Source organism: Mauremys reevesii, linkage group 16 (genome assembly GCF_016161935.1).
Source record: "Mauremys reevesii isolate NIE-2019 linkage group 16, ASM1616193v1, whole genome shotgun sequence".
NCBI lineage: Eukaryota > Metazoa > Chordata > Testudines > Geoemydidae > Mauremys > Mauremys reevesii.
This window is the reverse complement of record NC_052638.1, coordinates 10,485,300-10,504,788: the sequence shown is the minus strand read 5'-3', so window position 1 is coordinate 10,504,788 and position 19,489 is coordinate 10,485,300. Positions and strand designations below refer to the sequence as shown.

The following is a 19,489-nucleotide window of genomic DNA, read 5'->3' as shown; positions in this document are numbered from 1 at the left end:
ACAGACGTGCAAAGGGTTGGAGCATACTTGTGCACCTCGGCAGGATGAAGCACAGTCAAACTTTATATCCCGGGGGCATGGCAGGTTCTCAGCAATGGGAGAAATAACTATGAAGCTAGTGGCAGTTAACTTGACCACACTCAAAGTGGCTGCTCTCTCATCCCTGTGGTCATCTGAAATACCAAAAATACAGTCTTTTGGCTGGAACACAGTTGTACAAGCGTCTTTTTGCAAAAACCGCCTGAATCACGTATGATGTGTCTCCCAGTCTGGTATTAGTCATTATCCTGCAGTGCTCTTCTGTGCAGAAGTGACCTCAAAGGCAGGGACCGCAAAGGTCTTTTCGTCGTAGGTGTGCATGGTGACTAGCACAATGAGAGCCAGGTCCCTTATTTGGGCACTACTGCAGGACAAATTATAAATACAGTAACAATGACAGTGGGATTTGTAGCTCAGTGGCTATCACTTGAGGCTGGTGTGAAGTGTTTGGTTGCAATGAAGAGACACGTTACTGCAATTTGACGGCTGGCTCTAGTGTAAAACTCTATGGGGGGGGGGGGATTGCAGCTTCCCTTCTGCCATAGCAGTCACTGTGTCATGATATCTCAGGTGCCTTCTTTCACATCCTTAGTTCTGAACCAGTGAGAGAAGCAGCAAGATAAACCTGAGTCATTTTGGCATTGAGGGTAATGGGAAATGTCAACATTGAGGGATACATTAAACTCCACCCTCTCTCTCCTCCTTTCTAATCACCTCCTGGACGTGATAAATAATCTGTCTGGCTTCCACTGCGTGGTGGGATCGGTGTCATCCAGATAGACCTAAGGTCTAAAGTTTGGGTTTCATTGCCAATTCTGCAGGAGTTTGGAATGGAACAGGTTTGGGACTTGGGGCTACCTGGATGACCCCAGCCCCGCTGGCTGGGGGGTCTCATGGGACTCAGGAGGGTTGTAAAGTACCCCACACACTCTTTGACAGGCTTCACACTCATCCTTAATTCAGCTGCGCTTGCACACTCCATCGTGCGTGACTCACAAAGCTGCTCACCGTTCTGAGAACACGAAAACCCTTAGGTGCGAGTGTAGTGAATTAACGCTGGCAACAAAGGCACCGTTTGGCATTTTCTGTCTTTTGGGCATTTAAATCAGGCAGTATTTGAACGAGGTGGGTCAGGTTCACAACTTGTGTAACTCCCCTGAAGTCCCTGCCGTTACCTAGAGATTTCAGTCCAGAGAGTTTATAATCATAGAATATTAGGACTGGAAGGGGCCTCAAGAAGTCATCCAGTCCCGGCTCCTGTACTCATGGCAGGACTAGTTATTATCTAGACCAGAGGTTCTCAAACTGGGGGTCAGGACCCCTCAGGGGGTCACGAGGTTATTATATGGGGGGGTCGTGAGCTGTCAACCTCCACCCCAAGCCCCGCTTTGCTTCCAGCAGTTATAATGGTGTTAAATATATAAAAAAAGTGTTTTTAATTTATAAGGGGGGTCACACTCCGTGGCTTGCTGTGTGAAAGGGGTCACCAGTACAGACATTTGAGAGCCACTGATCTAGACCATCCCTGACAGGTGTTTGTCTAACCTGCTCTTAAAAATCATTTGCAAAAATCACCCATCAGAAAGAATTCCATCCCCTGTGTTTCTTTTTGGTCTGACGACACTGAAGAAAAGAAAAGGCTGACGGGGAGGAGAGTGTCCTGACCCCTGACAGGCTGGACGGGGCCACGGCTTGCGTCCCCCTTTGAATCACATTGTAAAATCCTCAGACCAGGTCCTCCTCTTGTGTAAATTTTCCACATTCCATAGACTGCATCTGCTAGTAGCCAAGCTACCCTGAGGGCTCCGCACTTCTCTGCAATGAAGTCTTGCCCCTCCTATCCATTTCCCCTAGCGACTTGTCTCACTTTATCACTGACTGCGAGATGCCTTATCCTGTTATTCTGCCCTGCCAGCTGCTTGGATGCTCCGTGTCTGAAGCTCAGCTCATGCAGCAGCTGTGTTGGGAATAACCAAATACCGCGCAGCTGATGCACTGGACTCTCTCCCTGGGGCCAGTTTAAGCACTTGAGGCAAAGCGTTACAAGCGAAGGTCACTCAACAGGTTCACCGAGGCCAGAGACCACAGCAAGAAATTAATTATATAGTCTAATGAACAGCTTTCTCAGCAGAGCTGTGCAGAACGAGCTCTCCCTGCAATTGTTTGTGTTTCAGTGTATTAACATTCAGCAATCTAGTCACCCAGAGCAAAACTTTCCAAAATATCCTTCAGCGGCTGCATGTTGTTCTCAGCACAATGGACTGCAACGTGACCCATTTACAGCTGTCCAAAAATGCAGAGGGCCAGCGCAAAGCCTATTAACTATTTAAATCCCACTTCGGCCATATTTTGAGTGCTGCATGCAGCCTGTTCTGGCTCTCTGCACAAGGGTGAATGACACGCAAAATGCATTCATTCACTTGGAATTGTCCCAATGCAGATGACATTTCCTACTTGTAGAAAATTCCTCTGAGTGCCAAAACCTTAAGAAAAACTTCCTGAGGAACTGGATTGATGCCAAGGGATAAAGTCTTAACTAGTCACACCTCTGGAAAGATGAGTTCAAATTCCAGGTTCCACATTCTAATCCAGGCTAGGCCAATGGGAAAAAACCCTCCAGTGAAGTGAACGCAGTTGCTCCAGATTTGCACTGGTGTAAATGAGACCAGAATGTGGCTGAAAATCCCTTGTGATTGCTCATCCATGACGCTAGTGTCCAGCGTCCTCCTCATGAGACATCTAGGATTGTGACAGCACAGGGTCTGATGGGTTAGGCATGCAGGGTGCTAGTAGGGTGCTGGACTGGAATAGAGGATGAAGGTGGCAGGTCAAGACTGCGATGCAATGTGGAAGCCCATGACTAGGGTGGAAGTTGCAGATGGACAGCAAAGTGCATTGTCAGGACTCTGTCTGAGAAGGTGGCTGAATGCCTACACCACGCAGAGCCCTAGCGTGGGCTGCTAATCTCTCACTTTCATGAATGCCAAAGTCTCCCAAATCCTTTTTCTTTAGAAAAAGAAAGAAAAATTGCCTGTTATTAAAATAGGGAAGGGAAATCAATAAAAATACATGAAACTAGATCATGAGGAAGCCCTGTTGAAATCAGTTTGTGAGCAGAGGATTCTGATTTGGCAGATATGAACCAGGTCTTGAAACCATGCAATTTGTTATCCTAGTGAAGCTTTTTGGTGCTTACACCAGCGGACGCTAATTATACCTTTAATGCTTTTAGGAATATATTGTCCATGATGAGTTTCAAATGATCTTTGGACAACACTTAACAGCCATATAAAAGGAACTGATACTAGAATATTATTCTCACTTGCAGTCTAGAGCAGAGGAAATAATTGAGTTTTCAACTGGGTGGCTGAACCAAATCAATCGGAAACAAATATTAATTTCAAGTCAATCCAGAAATAATATTTTTCCGTTTTTCTCACTGAAAAAAAACTAACCCCAAAATTTAGTTTTGGGTTGAAAGAAATGTTTCATATGACCCAAAACAATACATTTTGTTTTGGTTTGGGGTGTTTTGTTGTTGTTTTTAAATTAAAAGTAACTCAATTTTCAAATGAACCATTGTTTCAAAATGAAAAGTTGAAAGGTTTCACTTTGAAACACCAAATTCTGTTTGGATTCACTAATGGTTTTGGTCCACCTGAAACTGAAAATTTGAGTGAATAAAACGATTCACCTGAAAAATTTTGCTCAGCTCTGTTACAGTCAGCTAGTTGGCATGCGTCTCCAAGGAAAACGCTACAGAATGCAGCCAGTAGAACGTCTAGGAACTGCTCACCAAATGGGTCCCAGTCTATGGAACCAAACAGAGAGTATCTTATCAATTAATATAGCCCATGCGAGCTCAGTCAGAAGCATTCTGGCTTCACCAGAGCTTGATATCCTTGTTGACTGAGAACTAGATTTGGGCCACCAAACAAACATTGAAGGGCTATGACTTTCAGTCACTACTGACCTAGGTTGGATCTGAACTGGTGACCTAGCAAGGAAAAGCTCTAATAACCCAGTGCTAATCCCCTAGGCTATTCACTCCCATTTTTGTGCTACTAAGAAGGGACCCTCTCAGTGCTGCAGCTTCAGGGGGCTGAGGCAATTGATGACAGTTAGTGAACTGTTGTTTAGAAGCAGGCAGCTGATGAAGTTTGACAGTGAACCTAAGCAGTTTCAGGGCACTCTGGGCAGGAGATGTTGGCCCAGCAGCTTTAGGAACTGTCCAGTTGGCAAAGAGATCAGACCACACATATGAGCCGGGACATAAAAACCTGCATGTTAATGAAGAACTGCAGGTGCTGCATCCTCTGTTCTTGTTATAGACTATTGATCATAGGGGCACGTTTACAGAACAAGTTATGCCTCTGTGGACAACTTTAGAACAGAGAACAACAGCAGCAAACGGCACCCAAGTGGCTGTAAGTGCGTGAGTGCTCTCTGAGAGCAGTGGTTTCCGATCTGCTGCACCAGTACAGCAGAATGACTCCTCGGCTGTACTGCTCAGTCCCACCACTGAACTATGTGAATTCTTACTTCCAAAGCCTTGTAGCTCCTTGCCAACTCTGTTGTGGGTATAGGTGTGAACATGGGGGGATGGGATGGGTAGTGGGAGGGCATAAGAACTCAGCAAATAGGCTCATCAGAGAGTAGACTTGGAAGGATTAGATTTCTATTGGTAAATGGAGATAAATGTCTATTTCACTGCACATGCAAACTAATGAAAAAACATTCCCATTGATCATCATCTACATGCACAGATATTCAAAGTAAGAAAAATGCTGCTTGAGAACTGAGTTTGATTTAAGGCTATTTCTGGTACTTTGTGTGTTTTGGCATATGATGTGGACAATTTGTGTTTTAATGTTTATGAGCTGCAACCTCTTGAATCTCTACATCTACTGTCATTAAATAATTATTGTCTGACCCCCTCCCTTGTCTGACACCCCCCCCCATATTTTCCCACAACTATGAAAATTGAAATCAATAAAAATTGGGGAGGGGGGATTAACACCCATAATTTTGTGCAACTGTGAACATTTACATTAATGAGAACTGAAAAAAAAGTGTAAAAATAAACATTAATATTATCCGTCAAAATTACAAAAGAATGAAAATTGAATTCTGCCAAGCCTATCAATAAGGGAGGAAGAGGAAGGAAACCCTTAGCGTACCCATCACAAAAAGCCTTGAAGAGTCAGTGCCGGCGCGCACAGTTATAAGTGACCATCTTAAAGTAACTTCCCCTCTCCTCCCCCGCACCATGCAGATGTCTCCTCTTGCTTGTGGTCATCATGTGATACACTATAAACTCATCATGACAGGATATGTGTCTTCATCCAAATTGTGTAGCACCATGTACATCTGCAGCATGTAATTATTATTATGAATTCTCAATCATGTCATCATATGCTGATGTGAAATCATGGGAAAGAGGAAGAAGAAGTAGACAAATCTGAAATAGTCTAATAGGCTGTATTCTACTTATCTTATCATACGATATTCCTCTTTACTGTGGTGGAGTGACACATGACTAAACAGAATTTGGCCCAGCCCATACCTCAATTTACTGGTAATTTACATACATATGTAACTGCACTGTATCCGGTTTATTTGTGTTGCTAAATAGCCCATGTGATGTACATACATTATACATATTGGTCCATTTGCTAATTGGACATACTGCGCTACCATAACTTTGTATAATGTGCATTGTGCAAATATGTACTAGGAGACCATCACTTCCTAATGGCTTCTTTGCCACATCCTCATTCTGGCCTTAATTCTGGCTGCTCTACTGGATGGCTCTGCTATGAATCCTAAAACATGACTCAGAAACATGTGGGATCTTCGCTGAGGACTCTCTCTATTATTTAGGAGTCTCAAGAAGGAGAGGACGATTCTCTAGTTCCAGAATACATCTCAGCAACTCATGTGACCTGTTGCTTCTTTCCTCTCTAGGCTGATGCTAAGATGGTCTGTGATGTAGTAAGTCGAATGGAGGACACAGAGCCCTTCTCTCCAGAGCTGCTGTCCGCTATGATGAGACTCTGGGCAGATTCTGGAATCCAGGAGTGCTTCAACCGGTCCCGGGAATATCAACTTAATGACTCTGCCCAATAGTGAGTATCCCATTCCATAGGTTATTGTATCAGAAGGAGAGGAAACGTTGCATTTGGGCTTATTAAACTTTGGTCTGAAGTGTCCTTTAAAATGCTCAGGTATGTCTTGGCAATGACTCTGTTGGAGGTGTTGTTTAAAGATTGGGATGAGTGTTGTGTTCAAGCTCTTAATGTATCATGCAGGACTCCGATACAGATCTAATTCTGATCCATCCGGAGCTAGTCTCTCTGCCCAGAATAGCTCACCCCAGGGCTTGATCTGGATGTTATAAAGGGAATGTCTTAAAGCAGGTTGGTCCATGCACTGATCTAGTGGATCTGCTCATGGGGATAGTTTACTTCTGGACAGTCTGTTAGATAACAGGTCAGTTTGTTTACCTGGTTAATAGGACAAATTGTAGCACAATGTAGTTGATTCAATTTCCACCTCCCTAACAGAGCTCATTATGGTGATAGGCCTCCCAGAAATAGGTGAACTCTTTGCTGTTACAGTGGTGTTGGTTTCCTTGTGTTATTAGTATTATTCTTAACAATGAGCTCAAGGTGCACAGTTAGGAATCAGATCCAAGTTTTCACAAAGATCACAAGTGTTCGAGTCTAGGGTCTTAGTTCACCTCATTCTGAAGATAGGAGGGCCACCAGCAAACTTCTGATCTGGACCTACATCCAGATATGAATTTCCCAGAGTTTGGGTGTGTTCATTTGATGCGTTTTGGCGTGGACCCAGCTTTAATTGTTATCCATCCAATACTAAATCTGTCTGCTTTTACCTAACGATTGATACTAAAACAACTTCATTTTGCAACTTAATCAATTATGCTGTTTGGGTTGTTTAGCTTCTGTGATAAAGCCTGAGATCAGACATTCCCCAAAATAGATCAGAACTTTACACCAAAATGCTGGGATTTCAACTGATCTCACTATGTTGTATCATGGCTCGATGATGCCGTGCGATCAGGCGCTTACCCATGTCAAGATGGGAACATGCAAATATTGTGATGTCATGACCCAGCATCCTCAGACCAAGATGCAATTATTTTGTACTCCATAATTAATGTAGGGGACTGGATTAGATGACCTGGAGGTCCCTTCCAGGCCTATGATTCTATAAATAGCAGGTGACCCTAACATTATGCCAATTCCAAATATTTATTGTACGGATATTCACATTTAATCTGTTTCATTATTGACTCTAACAATAAAACAGCCATTTTTGCCAACACAGACTTTCATGATTCCCTGATTATGGCTGTGCTGGCCAAAACCTTAAAGTATATCAGTGGTTCCCAAACTTTAACAACCTGTGAACCCCTTTCACTAAAATGTCAAGTCTCACGAACCCCCTCCTAAAAATGAATATTTCCAGGGATTTTCTCCTTCACTGGAGTATAAATAATAAAAGCAGTGATCTTGGAAATATAAAATTTGTTTTTATGACATGCTTATTACACACTATTTATTATTATTATTATTTATCATTACAGTATTTATATTACATTATGAAAATGGCAACAGTTTTCCAAGATCTCACCTTCATAGCTTGTATCACTTTGAATAAGCCTGTTATAAGACAAGGCTCCTATGTTTCATCAAGAAGTATCAGATGTGAAACAGCAGGAAGGTATTTAAGAAGCCAACTCAGAGTTCCTCCTACACAAGCATTCAGGTCTTGAGCAGTCCAGGCAAACAGCGCACGTTACAACAAAGCTTAAACTTGTTCATGATAATAATCTTAAAAACAATACTAGCTGCCTATTTAATTTAAAAAATAGCAAAAAATATCCACCTCCCTTTCCATTTCTTATAAGGAGTCTTGAAGTTTAAATCTCCTCAGTGTGATAGATGAGCTTGCTTTGATCTGCTTAGATCCTGGAAGTCCAGGAGCTTTGGGCTGCTGGCCCTGTACTGCCTGGGGTCCCTAGGGACAGCTCTGTCCACCATTAGGGATTTTTTTTCCAAGAACCCCCTGTAACATTTCACGAACCCCCAAGGGTTCATGAACCCCCCTTCTGAGAACCTCTGATATATATATATCCTCCATGGAAAAGTACCAGTAGGAAAGTATTCCTGTATTTTCAATCTTCTTTTAATGCTATTTAGCAGCTGGAGTAGCCCACACCAAATGACCAGCACACTCTGCAGAGTCCATCAGCTAGTGGTCTGTGAACCGACAACAGATTTGGAATCTCTGTGCTATATTTTCAGCAATGATTGTATTACAATCACAGCCAATCATCACTAATTTCAATGGAAGATGTGTGACTAACTCCTCTGCAGTGCTTTGAAAATCTCCAACACACACACACAAACACACAGAGCGTGAAAGAGAGAGAAGGAGGAACTAAAGATTGGAAGGAACAGAAGAATTAAGGACTGATCCTGGCACCCTTACACACAGGAGTACCTTTTGAAGACGATAGAACTACTCGGCTAAAGGTTGGAGGATCTAGATCTCTAGGCCAGCAAGGCGCGCTCATGCACATCAGTCACCAGTGAAGGAAACTAGTAGCTTTAAAGGCCTTCACGCTTTCTATTCAGTTGTCCCATCTGCAGCTACTCTAGCCAGATAAAATCCGCACCTCTCTCTCATAATACCGGCTGGGGATTTCATTGTGGCTGGAGTTGTTTCTATGAATTCAGCACTACCTTTCGTTTAAATAGCTAACCCAGTGAAGTCTTTTGCAATTTCAGATCTGTTGCCATTTAGGAGTTGCTGATGTTTAGTCACTAGAAGCAGAGATCCTGCCATAGGACAAGGACACTGTAACATTTCTGGTACTCCCCTACGCCCTGGTGCACTGTGCCAGGTGGTAACACAAGTGACAGTTCAATTGGTGCTTATTAACACCCAATGAATCTCTTTTTTAAAGGCGTATTTTTCACTTAACCCTTGAACACCTTTTTTGTTTCATTTTTAATGCAACGAATAATGGCTTTAAATCACCAGCACATACAGAAATTATTTCCTTTTAATGCAGAGAAGGAGTGACTCCGAATCATATCAGAATCTGAACTTCCCCAAAGTTTGCAGGTGTTTGGATGCACCTGCACCTCTATGGGGACAGGCTTTTGGTTTGGGCCCATCTTTGTATTAAACATGTAGCCTGATATCAATGTAGCTGAACAGAATTGACATACAGAAATATGTTTCATATGCCAGGGTAGTCCAAGGCACTTCTCAACCCACTGAATTCTATACTCGAGTGCAGTCATTATATAGCATAGCAGCCTATATGAGTTGGCCTAACTCTGTTCCCGTAGCAGTCCAGGGTAGACCTCCCACTCAAACGCCGAGAGTCCCAAGCTATCTGTCCAACTTAGGCATTTCAAAGGCGCGATCCTTTTTGGTATCTCTATGCTGTTCTGTGCGCCGCAATCCCTCAGACGCAGCCCTATCCATTACCATCTGTTTTATTAACTGAATGGATATTAGCCAGGACACAATGGTTGTCCCCTGCTTTTTTCCACATGTACCAGGAAATCTCTTACCGTCTACATTAGCGACCTCCCTAGAATCTAAGCAACTGGAAAAGCAACTGCCTCATTATGTTACCCACTGGCCAAGGCAGAATTGTTCCCTATATCATGTCCTCTAGTGCTTTGTCCAGGATAGTGTTAAATATCATAAGCTAGGAGGCTCCTACTGCTTCCCTTGGGATACTAATCCGCAATCTAATCAATAGCACAGAAGAGAGAGAGACACCATCATGGGGTTTTTTTAGCCTAAATTTTCCTATGGTTAATTCCATACCAGTACTCACAGATTGTACACTCTTGTACTGCCCTAAACATGATGTGCATTTGCAGTTCCTCCTCGCCATCAAAGATGGGCAGAAGAGATCTGGGTTTCTACATCTAACTTATACCTATCCCTGCATAGGGCTTTTCCAAAGCTTTTTGGTTTGGTTTGTTTTAAGTCTATAAAATCAGCCTGTCTTTATGGAGGGTCTCACACGCATGCTGAGGAAAGTGGGGGAAGCTCTGATTGCAAGGAGGAAAATGAGAGAAATAGTTGATGCTCTGTAAGGGACCTCTGGTATCTTAGCCAGCATCTTCCATTAAGAGTAAAGCAATAGGCAAAGGAGTGAAAGGGAAGGACATTAAAACATTGCAGATGTTTCTGTCATTTGGCGGTGGCTTTTTCATCTGTCTACAGGCAAATTTATAGGTGGATTGAGTGCTGTATCCCTAATCATCTGCTTTTGGTTTCTTTCATTCCCACTCCATTTCCTTGTTCCCCCACCACCACTTTTATTTTTTTAATCTTGCTGCCTGTGAGCTATGGCGCCCCCTGCTCATAAAGAAAAGTCTTGGGCACTCCTCTTGTCTTTTTCTTCTACAGCAGGACACCTTCAATTGGAGTGTATTTGTAGACCCACATTTGTACTCAAAAATCACACAACAGGTATTTCCTTTGGGATTCTTTAATCTCTTACTTTGGATCAGATTTTAAAAGTGAAAGGTTCTTTCCTCTCATCAGATTCCTAACTAGGCAGGTTCAGATCGGGGCACTGCACAGGAAGAACCTGATTTTCAGCACACTTGACTGGGTGCCTACTTCTGAATGTCCCTTTGGGATGTGCGCACACAAACTGAATACTGAAGTAGCACATGCTCTTGGCTAGATAGGTAAGAAGATGGGCAATTGGACATACATAAAAAGGCCAGAATCCTTTTCCAGTGGACACAGATATACAGGTTATTCTCCTCCTTACTCCAAAGAAACAGAACAATCATCAGACATGTACAATACAAACATGTATTGACTTTTTAGCAACATGCCAGTGGCTGTTGAAACCTTAACATTCCCAGGGTCAAGGACTCTGTTGGCAATGAATTTTGGAAACGTTACACTGAGTTCAGAGTAAAATATTGGCATCCTGCTTACGGCCTCAGCTGCACAATCCTCCAGAGAATATTTTCAGCTCCACTCTCTTTGAAGGGGAATCTGCTTGAGATATTGGTATAACCTTCATTTCAAACTATTACACCACCACATACACCAACCAACCCTTTGTATGGAGAACGATGCAGAGGTGTAAGAATATGCTGCAAAACGATGCTAACTTAAATCATTCTATGAGGAACAGAAAGAGTCGAGCGATCTCTTGAATGGCAGCCTAGTGATTACACTGCTCTAAAAGAACCCCAGAGAGGAACTAGGACATATGGATGGCTGCTAACTGCCTGTTTTCCCAAGACAGCTCCCACATTGGTGAGTCTGTTTAACATCCTTCAAGCAAGACTTGCAGAACACTGGAACAGTTCCGTAATATCTTCCTAGTCATAGAATCATAGAATATCAGGGTTGGAAGGGACCTCAGGAGGTCATCTAGTCCCACCCCCTGCTCAAAGCAGGACCAATCCCCAACTGTCAAGCCTGACCTTAAAAACCTCTAAGGAAGGCAATTCCACCACCTCCCTAGGTAACTCATTCCAGTTCTACACCACCCTCCTATTGAAAAAGTTTTTCCTAATATCCAACCTAAACCTCCCCCACTGCAACTTGAGACCATTACTCCTTGTTCTGTCATCTGGTACCTCTGAGAACAGCCTAGATCCATCCTCTTTGGAACCCCCTTTCAGGTAGTTGAAAGCAGCTATCAAATCCCCCCTCATTCTTCTCTTCTGCAGACTAGTCAGTGCAATATCACCGCAGACTGCAGTTCCTAGAATGATTTACAGAACACCAGTCCCGCCTTGTTAACCATCCACTGTGGTCAGTGGTATGTGCGCAGACAAGATAAAAATAGGCTGCACCGTCCCATCAAACTCAATCCTGACCTGGATGGACCAACTCCAGGAGTAAGAGGATAATTTATTCTCAATGCCTATTCAGCAAGGGGGACAGCTATGATGGTGGCTTTTGTGGTGTTGAGGAACCAGCCTGAGACCCCTCTAGCCCCAGATCCATGCAGTTTCATACTAACCCCAAAAGGAAAGCATTGAGAGGAGCATATGTGCAAACTCGTCCAGTGATTACGCTGCGGGAGTCTTCCTTCCAATCTCCTCCCCCACCTCACTGCTTAACACCGCTCTCCTCCCCAGTCCTCTTAGAGACCATGAAGCTTTAACTAGGTTGCAACGTGTGCACATTTCCCCATCACCCGGCTATCCTCTAAGATAGCTAATTTGCAGCGCATTGGAAAATGGAGCCTGATCTCTCCATTATTGCTCCCAAAGGCCTGGCCCTGCTGCACACAGCCCTGTCAGATGCAGCAGAATTTTTCATTGCAGCTCTATTTGTCTTGGTTGCTTGGGTTCCCTCCCCCACACACCCCTTTCTCCCATCACACTGGGTTACAAAGCCTTGGATTAAGCAAAAGGAAGAGGGGACGGCACATGTTTCAAGGGTCACCACACATGAACCTTAGCAGAGCTCATCACCCTCCAGCATTCCATCCCCATCCCTTCCCTTGCTGCAGCTGGAGCCGGCCATTACTAAACACAAGGTCAGAGAGCTGCTCTGACAAAGAAGGCTGGTGCTCATAGCGTACCATTCTCTATCCCCGAAGCAAGGCCACTGACAGACAAGGGACTAGAAAAAAGGACTAATGGGGCTGAAATTAAGAGAAGGACAATTTAGAGTTGACTATCAAGAAGAATTTCCTAACAGAGAAGTCTGTTAGATTGAGAAACAGTTGCCCAGTGGAAAGGGTGGATGCCCAATGCCGATTTGTGGATAAAGCACTGGAGAATGCAGTGGATAATCCCATGCTAGTAGGAGCTGGGACCAGATGACTCCATAGGTCTTTTTCATCACTCTCTCTGATACTAAGGATCCAATGATTATTCCTCAGAAAACTCTCTCTCCTCCTCTCCCTCCCCCTTCAACACTGATTGTTGGAGCCTCCTTTTTCCTTAGCCCACCCTCTGTGGTGGATGGACTAGGAGGGAGGGTAATGAATCCTGCTGCAGACGTGAAAGTAATGGAGTGTTGCTAGGGACACTAGGGCAGAGGCTGAACATGGCTAGAAGATGGACATTCATTTCCATTTAGCACATCAGGTCTAATTTACTGCTTGTGTAAGTACCATTCCTGTGCTTTATTACCCCTGTACAAGTGCCACCTGCTTTGGGACCATGGAGCACTGTGAAACTAGTTTTACCAGCAAAGTAAAGATTCAGCTTGGATGACTTGCTGGGCACTATAGCTTTACACATAAATTCTAAGACAATGCACATTTTAATGCACTCCGATTACTAGAGGGGCCTCTCAGATTTAAGAAAGAAATATTAAAGGTCATGTTTTTCCATTATTATTCCCATCAGATGGGCAGATTCTATTTTCTCATCACATTTGTCCATTAAAATGTGCTTGACATGCTCCCTCCTCTGTCTATCCCATCGCTCAACCTCACTTAGGTTTAATTGGAAGGAATATCAGCGTAAGTGAACAATCCAATTAATTGGGGTGAGTCTGTTGAGCTATTTATTGAACAATCCACCTTTACACCTTAGGCCACAAGTACCAATAAAACCAAAAGGGATAATTTGCTGCATTACTCAAGTCGGAGCTGTAGATACCGTTTAGCTGGATTTATGGTTTGACTTATCTTTGCTTGCAAGTAAATATTCCTGCCTTCGGTGCTCAAGTTTGAATGTTAAGCTCCCTACGTGATAAGCAAAACCAAGCCGCCCTATAAAACTCATATCGGCAAATGCAGTTGATTGGACCAGTATTGCTCAATGCCATTTACTTCAGTCAGAGGTGAACAGACTGCAGAAGGGGAAAGCTCAATCAAGTGCAGAGAAGGTCGATGTGGAATAACATTGTTTGTGCCTCGTGAGGTAACTATGGCACCAATTCAGAGGTGCTCAGACTCCGGAACTGTCTCTTACCATGCGCTTGTGCGGTGTCTAGCAGAATGGGGTTGTGACCTTGGCTGAGGCGTCTAGGTACTATCATAATACAAGTCAATAATATTAAGCACTGTAAGCTGGGAGACTAACTCAGCAGGAGGGGAAGTTAACATGGCAGTCAGCAAAGTCTTTTCCTTGAGAGACATCGCTTATAATATGAGAGTAGAATAAGTTAACTTAAACAAAAATGGAAATGGGAAGGTTTCTGAGCTTAGGGTTGAATCCAGTCCTAAGGGCCTACATGTGGTGCCCAGCTTCCCAACAGCATCCTCCCATCTCTGTCTCCCAGACAGCCCTTGCCTTGAACCTTGGTTCAAGGAATAGTGAAAGTTGAATTCAGGTTCATCCTACTTCACAAGGGAGCATGGAGTGGCCTGGCACCAGGTCATAGCTATGTACCTGGAAAGAGCTGTGTAAGGTCCTTCTTGTTAGCGACAGAGAGCAACGACGTGATGCCGATGCTTTCCCACCCTGGCTTCCCAGGGTATATGAACATTTATGGATTGAATCCTTTTCCTGGCACTCAGCAACACTGAAAGAGCAGCATGTAAGAGGCAAGAACACATTGTAATAAACCTTTCTTGCATCTAGACAACTCATCTGCGTTACACCATTGAGCTAGCATTGCTTTGGATACCTGCAGCACATGGGCAAGAATTTTCTGTAAAACAAGATAACTGCCCAAGTAATCGGATGCTGTGACACACCTGCAAGATTTACAACAGAGTTTATCGGAACTCAGAACATATCCATGATGTCTAATGTCCAAATGGTATCCGAGTCTCTGCAAACAACTGTCATTGTCCAAGGGTTAATCTGTCTTCTGAACTCCCTCCCTTGAAGCTACTGAAAAATCAGATTTAACCATATGAATGACAAGACAGACAAGCCAGAAAAGCCAGGGTAGCAGTGAAAGAGCCCATTTTCACGAGAATGAATCTAGGAGTAGAGAGGGCTTGGAAGAGGGAGGAAAGAGAATATATCACTCATTACCCTTCGCTTCCTTGGTTCTCCACTTTTCCCACTTTATTCATGACTTTAGTTCCTTGTGACAGGTACAGGATTCACAGCCCTGGAGACAGAGGTTCTCTATATATGCACAGAGCAGATACAATAAGGACAGCAGCAGAGCAAGTGTTTTCTACACCAACCTAACAAAATGCTTCAGCCCTGAGCCGGAGGAACCAGACTCCAGGGCCCTTTAGTTCAGACTCTGCTCACCTCTCTGCTTGGACTTCCAATAAGTATGCCAATGAGCACCCAATGTAACGGTGGATTTTGTGACAGAGACTCTTTTCAATACTAGGCTGAGGCCCACCAACTAATTTCACATAAGCCACGCTCTTTCCAGATGAAGGCACTGTCTGCCTTTCCCTTTGAAATTCCATCTTCTGTGTTGTCAGCATTGTACGTGTGCACTGAATGTAGCGGGGCATTGTCCTTGAGTTCAGGGGCATCATGGATAGTCTGGTCCAGTCTTCCTGAGCTGGTAGAATAGTGGCTTTGGCACAATGTCTCAAAGCCAGAAGGGGTTAAAACAAGGGAAGAGTGGAGAGATGTAGTTAACTCTGCCCATCTTTCCCCTATCCCACCTCAAAACAAAACACCAAACAAGCTGCTGACCAGCACTAAGAAATGTCATTTTCTCTATTGTTGGCGTTACCAAACAAGAAGCTGAATCAAAATAGGAAGGGTTAGAAGCCTGAAGGGCTGACTAAGCAGTGCACTTAGTCTATGCCAGACGCTGACCAGGCGGGAAATCAATACACATCAGATGTACCCATTTCTTATAATGATCCCATCTGTGCTAATAAACTGCAGTTTAGGTTGTGTCAGCAATTCTCATCTAAACTGTCTTCAGACGCTTCCAACTCAGCTCTGAAACATTCATTCTGAGAAGGATCTTGGAACACAAGGTCTCCAGGCTGCTGAGTCAACCAGAATTCCTCCGGGGGACTCACCACGGAGACATGGCAGAGCAGGAGCTCCATCATGCTTGGAGGGGATTTACTACATTCCCTAACACAAGCCCAGCCAGCTCTGTTGGCTGTTGCAGAACAGAGGCTGGGGCCATGACCCTGCTTTCAGCCTACCCCCTTCTGCTCCCTTTTAGGCCGCGGCAGTCACAGAGAGGGGCATGTACTCTCCAGTTAGCTCCTGGCAAGCCCTCTCGTGAACTGGGTGGTCTGTCGGGAGAGGAGAAGTCATTTGCAAACTTATTTCCTTGACTGGGCTCTTTCGTCCATCCTTTCAGAAGCGCAGGCACAAATAGTTTTCCCAAAGGATGACCCAATCAGATGGACTCCTGCTAGCCTCATTAATAAAGGAGTTCATTAGAGCAGCTGCCTAAAGAGAGTAAATGGCAAAGCAATGTGGTAGGACCTGCTCCTTTAAGTTGGCAGAAGTCTCCTGAATTTCTAGGGTGGGTGTATTCTACATGCAAAAGGCACCTTGGTCTATGGGTGTGTCTTGACTGCAAAACAAGCTGTGTTCTTAACTCGGGTTAGCTAACTCTGGTTAAACAACAGGGAAGACCCAGCAACCCAGCTTTTAACTCAGGTTAGCAGCTCAAGTTCAACCCCAGCCTCCTGTTATAGACCTTAATTTTAGCTGCTACCAAGAGCTGCCATTAGCTAAACACGAGTTAAGAGCCCACCTTTTATGTGTGGTGCAGACAGATTTCTATGTGAGACGTGGCTAAACTGACATCACCCTAGATGAATCTCTAGCCTCCCTGAAGAGAGGAGGCTCTACCTGTGGGGGTTAAAGGAGAGGTATTGATAGGAGCTAAAGTTATCACTGGCTAGAACAGAATTCCATCACTTGGGGCTCTGCATGCTGTAGCAGGGGATACCAAATTCACCTGCCAGCTCAACAGAAAGGTAAATACCAAGCCTGTAGTGTTGTCTTATCTGGATCCCCTGCAGACCACCGGGGACACTGTGTTACCTTTTCTCCCAGAAACAAATAGGTTTTCAAAGGTCTTTTTGAATAGTTCCAGTAAATAGCCCAGTCTGGATAATTAATTCCCCATGAATAAAGCGTTTGTGGTAACTTCCACCTCTCTGGCATTTCATACAGCCTTCCAGCACGTTAGCTAAACTTCTTTCCCCTTGTGGATTGAAGTTACAGTGCCTGGCTTAAATGGACTGATTGATCGCAGTATATAAATACCTACATGCAGAAGAAATATTTGTTAATGGGCTCTTGAATTTGGTAGACAAAGGTGTAATAAGATCTAATGGCTGGAAGTTAAAGCTAGACAAATTCAGACTGGCAATAAGCTGTAAAGTTTTAACGGTGAGGGTAATTAACCATTGGAACAATTTACCAAGGGCCATAGTAGATTCACCATCACTGGCAATTTTTAAATCAAGATTGGATTTTTTTAAACAAAATATGCAGTAACTCTAAAGGAATTATTCTGAGGAAGTTATCTGGCCTGCGTGATAAAGGAGGTCAGACTAGATAATCACAGTGGTCCTTTCTGGCCTTGGACTCTATGAATCTATGACTTTGGTTTCAATACCCATGATCCTAAACTGGACCACAGGGTTTCTGATGGACTTAAAACGGTTTTCCAACCCACAGTGAGGGAACAGTACATTACCACATCATGTGTGTTGTCCTTAAATGCCTTGTTTAGTAGCAAAAGGAATTTGGCAAACGATGGGGAGAGAGAGGGTATTCAAATTCTGTACACTTCTGTGAAAAAAACAAACCACATTCCAGCATTTTAAATACCAGAAAATATACTAGAGCACTCTTTGCATTCTGTCCTAAATTTTTGTTGCTGGGGGTTAGTGAATTTATGCTATGTGCCCACCCAGAAGTGGCTGCATTTCTGAAAGCCTGATCCTGCCACCTTTACTCATGTTTAGTAGTACCTTGCTGTCCCTGAACGCAGTAGACTACTTATATTGTAACTACTGAGCATAAATACCATGGCAGAATCAAGCCTAAATTAACCTTTTCCCCCCGTGGGAATTATCTTGTTTTTTTAAAAAAAATCTAAGATGACCAGAAAGTTTAAATTATGTAGACTTAGGAAAATGCAGGTATTAGACACATAAAGTTGTTTGTGGTACCAGGCTGTTCGGATTTTAAATATAACACTTCATATTTCAGAGACTCTTCTGCAACTTTTTGCTTTTCCTTCCTTCCTATCCTGGGATGGACTTCACATTTTGGGAAAGAGTTGCTTGTCAGAGAGAGGGAGTAGCCCTGGGTCAAGAAATCCCAGATCTAGCAGCTGGGCTTATGTTTTGTCCTGCAGAAACATGTAGAGTCCCACTGCTAACTGCTATGTAATCTGCTCACATCTATGGCTGACAAATTACAGCAAAGTGAGACTGTTCCGTTGAAAGGGCTGTAGGTGACAGATTTGGTGCAGGGATATTTTAGTCGTTTGGTTGTGTATTTTTATTCTGAAATACACTTAAGGCAGCTGGAACTGGCAATCTGCCAAGGTGCTGGGGTTTTTTTGTTTTGTTTTGTTTTTTGGCTTGTTTTTTTTGGTGGGGCAGTAGGTTTGTTTGTTTTTTATTATTGCCCCTTATGTGTCCGTTCACAATCCCCGTTTTCCATCATCTCTGCCTTTTGGGACTAGCCACTCACTTTACAACGGTCTGCTCGTTAGTTCAGTCTTGTACCCTTCTCCCAAAACGGCTTCCAGTGGACGTTTTCCTCACTGGGAGACAATTTAGATGTTCTAATTTTGGCAGCTGTGAGACTCCAGAGGTGCTGATCTCTGTGATGGCTCTGAACACCTCACCATCAGTTGCTGCAAAGCAGCGTAGCTTCATTGAAGTCAATGGGCCTCCTTTCATCAGACTCTGAAATCAGTGGAGCAGTATTGACTTACACCCTGTGAAGATCTGGCCCCAAGAATTCAGAACCTTTAAGGGAGATGCACTGACTGATGCCACAGGTTGCTGGTCCATCATGTTCTTGGGAGAAATTCTACTCTCGGCTTCACCAATTCATTCTCGGGTCTGTGCCCGTTTCTGCTGTCATAGACTCTTGTGGAGGCCGCTGATGGTGACAGAAAGCTCGCAGCAAAATGATCACCCTGTCTCCTCTGCGGGGAGACCCGTCCAGGCCCAAGAAGACAGGCAGCACTGGCTGCAGCGACCAGGCAGGCAATACATTGATTTCTGGTGACAAGGCACTCGTGGAGTCCCGATTGCAATTTAAAGCTGCCCTTCCTTCGCGTACTATAACCATAAGGGAAGGCACGTTGTGGCAACCAGCTGACTATCCCTCTGAGATGTCGGGGGAGTAGCTGGCACAAGGAGGTGTGATTTATACTTCTTTGCGCCAGCTTGGGTGAATCTAGCTCATGGAATACTCTGCAGTAACAATCCCAACCACGCTCCTCGTACAGTCCTGATACGGCAAGGCTTGCCGCCATTACTAGAAGCTACTGGGGTAGTTTTTTTAGAAAAAAACAAAGAGGC

General features: G+C 43.9%; 1 protein-coding gene across 3 annotated transcripts in view; it reads left to right on the top strand.

Moving 5' to 3' along the window:
• GNAO1 (G protein subunit alpha o1) overlaps positions 1-19,489 on the top strand; it is a 309,727-nt gene that overhangs the window by 208,362 nt on the left and 81,876 nt on the right. For all 3 annotated transcript variants that reach the window (XM_039502945.1, XM_039502944.1, XM_039502947.1), the window contains exon 4: positions 6,007-6,167. In XM_039502945.1, coding sequence (XP_039358879.1) covers positions 6,007-6,167 — 161 coding nt within the window. The remainder of the gene's footprint in view (positions 1-6,006; positions 6,168-19,489) is intronic.